This window comes from Rhinolophus sinicus, linkage group LG05 (genome assembly GCF_036562045.2).
Source record: "Rhinolophus sinicus isolate RSC01 linkage group LG05, ASM3656204v1, whole genome shotgun sequence".
In the NCBI taxonomy this organism is placed as follows: Eukaryota; Metazoa; Chordata; class Mammalia; order Chiroptera; family Rhinolophidae; genus Rhinolophus; species Rhinolophus sinicus.
This window is the reverse complement of record NC_133755.1, coordinates 48,800,891-48,813,502: the sequence shown is the minus strand read 5'-3', so window position 1 is coordinate 48,813,502 and position 12,612 is coordinate 48,800,891. Positions and strand designations below refer to the sequence as shown.

The window sequence follows — 12,612 nt, the reverse complement described above, 5'->3', positions numbered from 1 at the left end:
CGTTTGTGAGTTGATTCAAGTTGAGTGAAAAACGTGTAGCCCCCAAACTTCTAAAATCCAGACAGGCAGGGCTGGCGTGGTGGGGAATCGGGCCAGGATGGGGAGTTGGGCCTCAGGAGCCAGCAAGGGCCTTGCACGGCTCTGCGGGTCTTGCCCAGCCCCCTGCCACACTTACTCCCAGCAGCGGCCCGCGGCCAATCACCGTCTCCCCGGGCGCCAGCGCCAGCCGGGGTCCGCCGTCCTGCGGCTGCAGCTCAAAGCCCCCGGACATGGCGGCGAGGCTTAGGCCCCTTCGCAAGGAGACGATCCCCGCAACCGTTTCCGCCTTCCCTGGCCACGCGCGGGGCCTACAAAGGCGCCCGGGAAAAACACAAGGGGAGGAGAGCAAAGATTCGGCTCGGGCTCGCGGAGTCCCGGCGCAGTAGGGAACCCCAGCGACCGGCTCCCCAGCCCCGCCCCTCCACTCGGACCCGTGACGCACTCGGGGATTCCCCTATCACACTTCCGCAAACTAATGTTTAAAAGCCCCGGTTAAGACCACCCCCCACCATTCTCCCCGCCCTCCCGGCTTGGAGGACGCCGGACCTTGTAGTCCATAGCGCCTTCCTTCTCCTCCGTTGCCGAGCTGAGGCCCCCTAGTAAAACTACCAAACCCAAAAGGAAATGCGCGCTGCTCTCTACGCCTGCGCGAAATCTGAGTCAACAAGAGGTGGGGCTAGGGTGGGTGGAATCAGAGGGACTGTGTGTGTGGAATGACTCAAAAGCCAGAGGATGTAAATCGCCGGAGAAGAGGCTGCCAGAGCCCAGCAGGTAGGAGGGTCTTCCCTTCCCGCTGACATCGGGCTGGCAAGCTCGGGGGCCCGGACCCAGCGCCCTTGCAACCTCTGCTCAGCGGCGCGGACCTGAAATGACAGTCGGTGTTCAGAGTTGTTATTGTTCATTTGTCAGTGCCCCGTGTTCTTTGAACTCCGACAGCTGCAGCCTGGGCGACGCACGCAAGAAGGGTGGCTCAGATGGGACTCGGGGTCATTCTTTCCGACCTGAGGGGTCTGGACAGGTTAGGGGCCCCATGAGAGCCGGGAGGTCCGAGCTGCCTCCGGTTCCTCAGACCTCCCCGCGGTCAGGTCTGAGCTACCTCCGGATCCCTCCCTCCGTGTGACACCTGGGGCGAGCTCTTCCCTAACTAGAGGTAATTTGGCAGCGCGGCTTGGTTCCTAAAAAAGAGACAGAAGAGGGATAGTTTTGCAGGCATCCAGGCAAAATTGGATTTAGAAGAAGAAAGATGCCCACTGGGGTTTTAGGAACCTCACCAAGGCACCCCCGATTGTTAGATTCGAAAGCCTTCATCTGTCTTCTGTGGAGTAACTGTAACGGAGAGGACGAATTTTATTCCCCACTGAGATCATGGGAGTAGTAACAAACAAACAATAACGTTCTACTAAAAGGAGTCTTTTCAAGAATATGGTAGTTTGGCTTTGGTTTGTATTGATGATGAGAGAGGGGCGGTGCCTGGCAAAAACTTGCGGTTGACTCATGAACTTGTTTGTACAGTTTGCTGTCTCCCCCAAAACCTCAAGAGGAAGTCCTCTGATGAACACTGACAGACATTAAAGTTCCAACCGCCATAGTTAATTTGGATCATGCACAACCAAATGAATGGGAGCAATTGGTCTTGGCAAATCCAGAAATACAGGTTGAGGAGCTAATCTAGAGAGGGGAATTGTCCTGAGCTAAGTTAAAAGTTTTCAGCTGTATCTCAAGCTCCTCCTCCGAAACCACCACTCCCTATTAGGAAGTGCAAAATGGAATAAACTGATTGTAAGTAAGTATAAGCTATCTTTATGTGCAAAAATAGCTCCATGTTTTCCATTGATTTCAGAAGCCTACACCATGTACCTTAGGTAAATTAGCTGAAACGGGACTTTAAATCTTTAGTCAAATGCTACACCTTTTTGAATTATAAACATTGTTTATAGCTCTTAGTTACTGTTGCTTGATGCTCTCAGTGACTATTATCCTTGGTTCATAATTAACTATGTATGTAGGTAGCTTCAAGAGGCTATTTCTAAAACGCTAATCTTATAACTGAATAGAATATTTGAGACTTTGTGTCATTATGACACTGACCTCAACCTCTTGTCCATTTCAGATAGTGTTTATGTCAAAGGTTTGCATCTACCCATTAGGTACAAATATATACACAATTCTTATATAAACTACTAAATGTCCATCAGGTTTATGATTAAATCACAAATTGCAGATAAAGAACTTAATGACAAGGCATCAGCTCCCACAGACACCAAGTGTTCAGGAGTTTAATAGAATTGAATTCAGGAGAGGGATTGCTGGGTCATATGGTAATTCTATTCGTAATTTTTTTAGGAACCTCCACACTGCCTTCCATAACGACTGCACCAGTCTGCATTCCAAAGGTATTTTCAATAAATATTTGGAGTCAAATGTGTTTTCACAATAGTCATTTCTACTAAACTCGATAAATTATAGTCTGTGAAGAATCACTTCTCTTTTTTAGACAATGTTCTTTGGGAGCGGAAAAGCTAATGTTTAGAGACAAACCCTTTTACTAAAAATACGTTTAAAAAGAAGAGAAGTAACATGCATTGGGTGCCTCCAATGTGTAATTCGGATGTGAGGGTAGATGGTTTACATGTTACCCCTGTTAATCCTTGCAAGAGCACACAAGAGGAGTATCATTGGACCCATTTTACAGATTGAGAATCTCAAGTAGAGAAAGTTAAAGTTCTTTAAATCATTCCCAGAAAGTGGGTTCTGTAATCTTACCTGAAGAGACTAAGTATGTTTAAACTCTGCATTTTAGGTTACATATGAGGATAATTTACTAAAACATCAAGCTATGCAGAAGAACTTGAAGAGGAACAATAATTCAAGAGTTTCTGACATAGGATTGAACTCTTTGGATGCTGAGAAGGAAAACAAAGAGTATCAAAATAAGTTTTTTGAACAGCTACCCGATGAGCTTTACGTACAAATTTTCAGTCAGCTGGACATGCGGAGTTTGTGCAGGGCTTCAATGACATGCAAGAGGTGGAATTCCGTAGTAAGAGACAATGACTCCTTATGGGAGCCTCATTGCTTGGCTGTGAGAGTTGTGTGCAAAAGAGAAATAGATGACGATCGAAAAAGTGGTTTTTCCTGGAGGGTAAGTTTCCTTTTTGTGGTCAGCAGTGTTCTTAACAATCTGGTGGTAGGTTTGAACCAACTCTACCTTCTATTTGAAAGAGTTAGGATTTCATAAACAGAATGACATACAGAGTGTGTTGGCTTTTGAACTTGGTGAATTATTCTGTTCCTGCAAAACACACTATCTATCTTTTACATTTTTTAAATCCTAAATTTGGGCATTTTTGTCTGTTAATCAGAAGGATAGTGGCTACTTCTTTTCACTCCACATTATCCAAAACCCCAGCAAACTCTAGTGCTACACACACACACACACACACACACACGCACACACACACACATTTATTAGTATATGTGCATATCAAAATACTTAATCTTTTTAGCCCTGTCAATCAGCTTCTCTGGTTTCAAGCAAACTCACTAACCAACCACCTACTACATTCTTTGACGATGATGGTTTTACCTCTTTCAGGACACACTACTGAGGAATTACCAGAAGAGTAAAGTGAAACTTGAATGGCTAAGTGGAAGATACAGCAACATATGTTCTCCTGTTAGCCTACCAGAAAAAATCATGTACCCGATGGATGTAGAAACATGGGGGGAAATTCTAGAAGCAGAACTGAAAAGATATGCAGAAAAATCACAAGCAGATCTCATAACTTTGAGAGTTTAAAACTAAAATGACTCTGAGATTGCAAAAGATACAGCTTTATTCATTTTTTTGTTCACCTTTTTAAATATTTAACATTTAAAAGAAAACTAAGTAGAAAATATTATAAAAGTAAAGTCTGTTTTTACTTGACACTTTAGAAAAAAGTATTTTTCTGGTTTTACTGTAATGTGAAAAAATCATGAAATATTATTTATATAAGAAATACAATGCTAATAGAGTAATTCCAAAATGTATTATTTCATGTATATGTTTTAATATATTGTGGTGCTTTAATAATAAGAGAGTTTGATTGGTATTTTCTGCTTAATGATAATTCAAAAATTTTGGAACCCATTTGAAGAAATTAACTTAGAGATTCTTTAAGTTGTAGGTATAACTAGGCTCCTGGGGAGACTTATTTAAATGAAATTAATAACAATATGTTTAAATGTATAATAAATTTCTATTTCAAATAACTAAAATTTCCATTTCAGTGGAATTAGATGGAATTGTCAAACATTGAAACCATTTTAAAATGTGCTAAATTTGTGATTTAGTTTCAAATTAACCTGACCATAGGGCTAAAATTTGTGAGATTAAGGATCCCATTATTTGCCAATAGACCTGGCATTGCTCTCAGGGACTGAAAATATATGGAGAGTTTTCAGAACACTTAACTACATCAGAACTGCACTATTTTTCTTAGTAAACCTCACTTTCTTTCTGACAGCCTCGTAGCACCATCTAGTGTCCTACTGAAGGATACCCAAAAGGACAGCTTTTTTGTTTTCCCTATATTCAAAAGAAAAATATTGTTTTAGAGAACCCTAAAAACCTGACTGTATTAAAGTTTATAGCTTTCCAGGAACCTTTATTTTAGCTTTTGTTCTCTTTTTCTTAAAAGTAGACGATATAGTAGTATTCACTATACCAGATTGTTCATTCTGAATCTGTGGTCAGCACTATAGTAGAAAGTGTCAACAAAACATTTTAGTTAGTATGGGATTTTCTTCTTAAATTATGCTGTATAGCATGAAAAATAAGAATCCAGGAAACCAGTATTTAATAAATAAGCAACTATCAAAAAGATGCCCCGCTCTCTACAAATTTCCTTTGTAGTCTCAAGCAGGTGATTGATTGTGTCTTACTATTTTCTTAGAGTTGGAAGAAGCCTTAAAGATCAGGCAGTCCAGTCTCCGGACTATTTGGCACTCCCCTCTATAGGAATGTTCTTCCTCTCACCAACATTAATTCTTTTCTTGGCAGTCTTTTTTGTAAAACTCATCATCTTGACCTGGAAACCATCCCTAACTTTTACCGTTCTGGGTTAAGTGGCCTCCTTAAGGTTCCTGCAGTTCTTTGTACCTACCACTCTCAAAGCTGTCATACTACATTAAATTGTCTGCTTTACTTGTCTGTGTCCCCTTTAAGACTGTGAGCTTCTTAATGTCAAGGACTATTTATTTTTGTGTTTCTAAAGTCTGGAACATAGTAGGTATTCTATAAAGATTTATTAAATTATTTGTGCATTATTTATTTTAATTTTACCCAGACTATATAATAACAAAATAATTTACTGTATTACTAATGGTTAAGGTAAGATTGTATTGAAATGCAATGTACAACCTATAAGCTACATGGGGATACTTAATATTAATGCTAATATATGAATAATTGTTCTAGTCTTCTCAAAAGCTGTAAGAGAAAAATAGGAAAGTAGGAATGTTTTGTTTTATTTTTTTTAATAAACATTTGAAAATGCACTTAACCCAAAAGTATCACTTATTACCTGCAATTATTGGGTCACCTCAATAATTACTTTTACAAGTTATATGAATAATCTTTAGTTTGGTTTATGTAGTAGTATTGCATTAAAATAATTCTTTGTATTATAAGTTATGGACTAAAAGCACAGTCTACGCTGAAAGGAAAGTTTTGGAACTCAGTGATAAATTTTATGGTATAGGCTTAGAATTAAATGTATATTTATCAGACCAAACCATTAGCATCTGAGCACGTGAGTGGGTGGAGTAGCATGAAAGGAGTGCTCTTACTCATAGATAAAATAGTATGTTGAGTATACACAGTTTGTAAAAGAGGCAAGATTATTGGAATAGAGTATCATGGAATTTCCAGTGTTTTTTTTAATATTGAATCAATTCAAGTTCTATTATTTTTAAAAATAAAGTTAGAAACTTCTTTTTTAATTGTTTCTGGTTTATAACCTAATCTTAGACCAGTACATAATAATCAATAAAATATATATGAATATAAACTTTAGACCTTAGAATATTCACATATATAAGCCTAATTTGAAAAATACAACATACCCTAACCATTTTGATTTCATCATTGCTTTGACATTATATAATATCTCTCTCCAAAACTTCAAATGCCCTAATAATATTAACAAAAATGAGATGAGGAGTAACATCAGGATATGGATTAGAAAAAATAATGCATAAGATTGAAAATGACACATTTTTATTTAGAGTTGAAAGACCAAAAACATCAAATAGATGAAAGTAGATCAACAATAGACAAAGTTGATTTATAGTTTATTTTTTTCCAATTCAGGATCCAAACAAAATTTACATGTCTATATTTTTTTATGTACCTTTAATCTCTTTTAAGCAAAAGTGTCCCTGCCTTTGGTTTTGTTTTTCAGGACATGGCCTTTTTTGTTGTTGTTGTTAGAATTCAAGTTCGTTATCGTATGGGATGTTCTGTAATTGATTTGTCTGATTGTCTCTTCATGATTTGATTCAGTTAAAACATAGTTAGCAATTATTCTACATAGGTGATGTAATAATATACTTCTTATTGCATTACATTAAGAAGCACATAATGTCTGATTGCTCTACTGTGTTAGAGGGTAAGTCTGAATATTTGACTGAGGTAGTAATCATCAAATCTCTCCACTGAGAAGGATAATTTTCCATAAAGCCAAGATTTCTTTTTTCAACAACCTTTTCTAGAGTATTTCCCTATCCCAAATGTTTTATAGACATTACTTTCTTTCATCTTCACAATTAATTACACTTTCAAAGAACACAGGAAAATCATCTCCAAATTCTTTTCCAGGCAATCTAAAATTAAATAAATTTCAAAAAGATGTTAAACCACAATTTAAACCCAAATCTCTTTGACTTCAGAAACTAGTCGAGCTTTTAACCAGTATAATGCCTTTTATAATTTTGACAGTTAGTTCTTACATTGAAGCAACAAGAAGGACTAAGACTAACAAGGAGGGTCTTCCATTACAAATGTCTGGAAACTCGGGGGGAAATTAATATTAAATGCATAGAACTTACATTTCTGCTAATGGCAGAACAGATAATTCTGACAAGCCTTCCTACTTAGGACAACTTAAAAAAACCTCAGAAAAATAATTAATCTACTTGAAGGCATCAGAGAGCTAACAAGATAGTAAAGAAATATTGGATCGGCATCTGGGAAAAGAAAGAGAACTTGAGAGGTAAACCCATGATTGAGGTGAACCTTGCATGGGTGCATTTGCCAATTTCTGTGAGAGCATCTAAGAGATTAAATAGATTTTGAAATCTATTTAAGCCTCTCAAGCTACAAGGACAGTGAGTGGAATCCAGGACTCACTAAGACAAGCTGGTAACCCTAATAATCTCCCTTCTTGACGTTTGGGACCCAAGGCTGCACCCTGGGGATGGGAGTGACCTAGAAATACATAAGACTTCATAGAAAATCCTTAAAAACATCTCAATCTTTGGAACTGGGTTGAGAGAAACCCCAAATACTAATGCCCTAGACACCTGCCAGATGCAAAAAACAAACAAAAAACCTCCCTGGAAGAAGATATCAACATTTCAGGTTTTACATTATCTCTACAAACATATTATCACAAGAAAGCATGATAACATGAACAGAAAACAACAATAGAAAAACGAACAGAAACAAACAGAAAAACAGATGACAGAAAAGATCTACAGTTGGAATTATCAGATGAAGTCTCCAAAATAACAAAGCTTAAGGCTATCAGTGTAATAAGAGGCATGTTGAGAACTTCAGCGGAGAACTGAAATAATAAAAAGAGCCAAATGGAAATTTTACAACTAAAAAATAAAATGATATATTAAGGAATTAATAGATGGGTTTAAAAGCAGATTAAACCCAGCTGAAGAAAGGGGAAAACATTAGTCTGAAGATGGATACAAAAAAAAAATAATCCAGAATGAAGCAAAGAGAGAAAAAGAATGAAGAATACAGAGGAGACGACAGTGGGAAAACATTAATAATAAAATGACAAGGTCTAATGTATGTGTAATTAGAGTCCAAGAAAATGAGGAAGAATAGAATGAGGCAGAAGTAATTTTGAAGCGATGGTGGTTGATAACTTTTTAATGATGAAAGGCCTCAAATCACAGGTTCAAGATGCCATACAACCTGCAAATATGACATATAGAAGATACATTACTAAGCTATATCAGCTAAATTTGCTGAAAAGTAAAGACAGAAAAATGAAAGCAGTCAAAGAAAACGAAGAGACTACCTATGGATGAGCAATAATTAAATTGAATCATTTCTTAACAAGAATAATGGAACCCAAAATACAAAAATGTTATCTTTAAAGAAACTTTCAAAGGAAGAAAGCTAACAACCTAGAATTCTGTACCCAGGGGAAATACTTTTCAAGAAGGAAAGTGAAGCAAAGACATGCTCAGGAAAACAAAAACAAGGAGAGTTCTTCATTAACAAACTTGAACTCAATATATTTAAAAGGTAAAAGGAATATGTTCCCAGATTTCATCTGGTTGGAGTATAGGAAAGAACAGAGAGCAAGAAAAGTGGTAAATACGTGGACAAATCTCAATGAATATCAAGTAGAAGGTAATAAAATCTGTGGGGTTTAACACAGAGAGAGAATTAAAATACAGGATAACAATGGCATATAAGTAGGGAGGGGATAAATGGAGTTAAAATTCAAGGTTCTTGCATTGTCTGAGAAGAGGGTAAAAAGAGCCAATTAATGATGTACTTCAAAAAGTTAAAGGTATCTGAAGTAATCTCTATGGTAAACCCTGAAAGAATAGTAAAGGAATATATAACTACCAAGCTAATATACAACAACCAAGGTAAAATGAAGTAATAAAATATAATGCAGGGAAGACAAGAAAAGACAGAGAAAGCAATATAGTACAAGCAGAATAAATAGAAAATAAATAGTAAGATGGGCAATTGCAACCCAATGTATCTGTAACAACATTTCATATAAATACACTAAATGCTCCAATGAAAAGTTAAAGGGATTTAAAAAAAAAAACTATATTCATTTTATAAGGTACACATCAAAACTTAAGGCTACAGAAAAGTTTAAAGTAAAAGAATGGAAACTATATACCATGCAAACACCAACCAAAGAAAAGTTGGCATATCTAATTAATATGAGACAAATTTAACTTTAAGGGAGAACACATTACTAGAGATGTTTTAAAACTGTACAATAATGAAAGACACAATTCACCATGAAAATTAAAATAGCTTTTCAAATTTATATTAATCTAATAGCATGAAAATATGCACATAATTTACAAAAACAAGTAGAGAAATTCAAAATCACAGTGGGAGATTTTAATCACACCTCTGTCAGCAATTGATAGAAAAAAAACAGTAAGGATATATAAGAGCAATGCTACTGCTTCGAACAAGTAGAAAAACCATACATAAAACAGAAAACATCTGCTTAAAGGTATTGGACTGCTGTGGACACACCAGGACCAGAGGGACCAAGATTCTGGAGAAGATGAACCTGGAGCGATGACCTGATATTCTGTAGTTTTCTTTTCCCTGGAAGCATTTGGCAATTCCAGGCGTGATGCAAAAAAACTGAGAATCTGGGCTTTGTCCAGAAGGAGGGAAAGGGAATCCAGGAAAACTGTGGTGGTTTCGGGAGGGCTGGAGAGACAATGTTGAAGACTTCAGGGCTCAACCAGAAGGGAGAGGTAGAGAACTAAGTCTGACACAAGGCTAGTATTCCTAAGACATTTGCCAAATTCTGAAGCTCTGAGGGATTGGAGGCTAGGAAACTAAGCAGAGAGGCTCTGAGAAGCAGAGTGGAGTTTGTACATAGTCTCACTCTGCTGAGGAGACAGTGATTAGAACTGAGCACCCACCAGAAGCAGGGGCCCAGGTGAAGAACCTAGGGTCTCAGTTGAAACCCTTGGAGGGCACCAGCCTCAATTCAGCTAAATCCCTAATTTGACTACGGTGAACAAATCCCTCTGCCTCTTGTATATATATATAGTAGTTGACATTCATTATTCTTCAGCTTCAGTTTCAGGTGTACAGTGCAGTGATCAGGCATCTACATCATCCCTGAGGTGGTCTCTCTAATGAGACAGGTGTACATCGGATACCCTACAAAATCCTGACATTATTGATTACATTCACAGCATTAGTGGAAATGTAATGGCTGTGTGCGATGTCAGAAGGGTAGTGGATGAAGGAAGGGAGGTTTCACTGTGTGAGGGATATAAATGATAAACGTCTAACTATTACATTGTTTTGTGCACCTTAAACTAATAAAAAATGTTTAAAAATAAATAAAATGCTGATGTAGAAAAATTATTTGAAAATTAACTAAAAAAAAAAATCCCTCTGCCTTGTGTAGAGCAGAGCTTTTATCACCTCTAGAGGAAGATAACATCACCGGGAGCCTCTGCACTTTTTCCTATACAATGTCTGCATCCAATAAAAACCCAGCAGGCATGCTAAAAGACAGAACTAAATGACTGAAAGAAAAACAAAGTCACCAGGATTTAGTCAGTGCAGTTTGCTGACAAGGACTTCAAAATAACTATGATTAATGTGTCCAGGTAAATGTAGGAAAAGATGAAGGAAACAGATAAAGATGGAGAATTTTACCAGAAAATTAGAGGCTAAAAATGAACTAAGTGGAAATTCTACAACTAAAAAGTACAGTAACAGAAAAGAAAACTCAATACATAGGTTTAAGCAGATTAGAACACTGCAGAAAAGAGCATTTGTGAGCTGGGAAAGAGAACAATAGAAAAATGCTGGAGCTGAAGCACAGAGAGAAAAAAGAATTTTTTAAAAAGGATTTAGAGACTACAGTTCAGAATACAGGCATACCTTGGAGATACTGTGGGTTCAATTTCAGACTACCGTAATAAAGCGAGTGTCGCAATAAAGTTAGTCGTGATCTTTTTGCTGGTGGAAGGTCTTGCCTTCAATTTGTAAAAAAACCACAACATTTGTGAAGTGCAATAAAATAAAGCACCATAAAACGAGGTGTCTTGCAAAGGTTTAATATATTCATAATTGGACTTCTAAAAGGGATGGAGAGAGAGGTAACCCCAAGTTTCTTTCAGCTCAGTGGGACATGCAGGAGGTCTGAGAAAGTTTCCATGCCCTTTGAGAGAGCTATAGAAATAGTTGAGAAATAAGGTAACAGACCCCAAAGCAGAAGCCGTGGGATTGACAGCCAAAACCAGGAGAAAAACAAGATGCTGCAGAGTTAGGGCACTCCAGGATAGTGCGACTTGAGGTGGGCCAGAGTCAGGAGGACCACATGCCCTGAGTCCTGATCTTGCCAAGAGAATAGACTGCAAATTACAGGGACAAAGGCAGTTGAGACGAGTGGCTACTGCCCAAACTGGAAAGAGGCTGCTCAGGAAAGGCTGTTAGGAATAGAGGGCTGCAGGCTTCACTTCTGACGTTATGCTGTTACTTAGGTTTCCTGCTCTGCCTGGATGCCAGGAAAGGGGAAGGAAAGAGGAAAAAGAAGGGAGGAACTCCAATTAGGGTGGCCAGACTTAGCAAATAAAAATACAGGATTCCCAGTTAAATTTGAATTTTAGGTAACAAATCATATTTTTTGTATAAGTATGTCCCAGATATTGCAGGGGACATACTTAGTCTGAAAAAAAAAGTTCATTGTTTTATTTGAAATTCAAATTTACATGGCAACCCTAATCCCAAAAGACTGAGCAATGTGCTAAGCCTGAGTTAACAACTGGAGTACTTTTTAAATTACATTCATGGGGGTGACATTGGTTAATAAAATTATATAGGTGTCAAGTGTACAATTCTATAATTCATCATCTGTATCTTGTATTGTGTGTTCACCCAGAGTCAAATCTCCTTCTGCCCCACATATTTGACTCCCTTTACCCTCTTCTACCTCCCCTCCCCTTACTCTCTGGTAACCACTTAAAATTTTGTCTGTGTCTATGAGTTTTTATTTGTTTGTCTTGTTCCTTTTTTGCTTTCAGTTTTATATCTCACATATGAGTGAAATCATATGGTTCTTGGCTTTTTCTGTTTGACTTATTTTGCTTAACATGATAATCTCAAAATCAATCCATGTTGTCATAAATGGCAGTATTTCATCTTTTTATGGCAGAGTAGTATTCCATTGTATGTATGTACCACATCTTCTTTATCCAATCACCTAATAAGCAAGATTAAGTCTTACAGAGTGTCCCATCCCCCTCCCAACCCCACACTCCTCATGGACCAGAAAAGGGCTGCTGACAAGTGGTGACATTGTAAGTTAAGTCTCTGCTCAGGCTCACTCTGCCTAAACACCCTCCAGCACGCCCATTTCTACTCTGCAGCAGTTGCCATGTGCTGTTACAGGACTTCCTTCTCACATGTTCCAGGAGGAATGAAGAATGTTCTGCTATGAAATCCTCAAACGTGTCTGGGGGGCAGGACCCACTCAGAGGCACCCCATGTAACCCTTCTTTTGTCTTCTCAGTTCTCTTCTTTTCATCAACTAGCAAACATCTCATTCTCTT

General features: G+C 37.9%; 2 protein-coding genes across 7 annotated transcripts in view; one reads left to right on the top strand and one right to left on the bottom strand.

Annotated features, from left to right (window-relative positions):
• Positions 1–491, bottom strand: part of APLF (aprataxin and PNKP like factor) — an 82,386-nt gene extending 81,895 nt beyond the window's left edge. For both annotated transcript variants that reach the window (XM_019718313.2, XM_074332091.1), the window contains exon 1: positions 176–491. In XM_019718313.2, the coding sequence (XP_019573872.2) occupies positions 176–271 (96 nt within the window). In that variant the 5' untranslated portion in view covers positions 272–491. The remainder of the gene's footprint in view (positions 1–175) is intronic.
• Positions 492–685: 194 nt separating this feature from the next.
• On the top strand, positions 686–5,580 carry FBXO48 (F-box protein 48). 5 transcript variants are annotated; one of them, XM_074332086.1, is made up of 4 exons: positions 707–810; positions 2,383–2,432; positions 2,840–3,181; positions 3,635–5,580. In XM_074332086.1, exons 1-4 carry the CDS (start codon positions 753–755, stop codon positions 3,836–3,838), a joined length of 654 nt encoding a protein of 217 aa, XP_074188187.1. In that variant the 5' UTR covers positions 707–752; the 3' UTR covers positions 3,839–5,580. The 5 variants fall into 5 exon arrangements, with proteins under 5 accessions (XP_019573855.2, XP_074188187.1, XP_074188188.1 ...); XM_074332087.1 differs by lacking the exon at positions 707–810 and adding an exon at positions 817–1,189; XM_074332089.1 differs by lacking the exon at positions 707–810 and adding an exon at positions 1,204–1,818.
• The last annotated feature ends 7,032 nt before the right edge of the window (positions 5,581–12,612 follow it).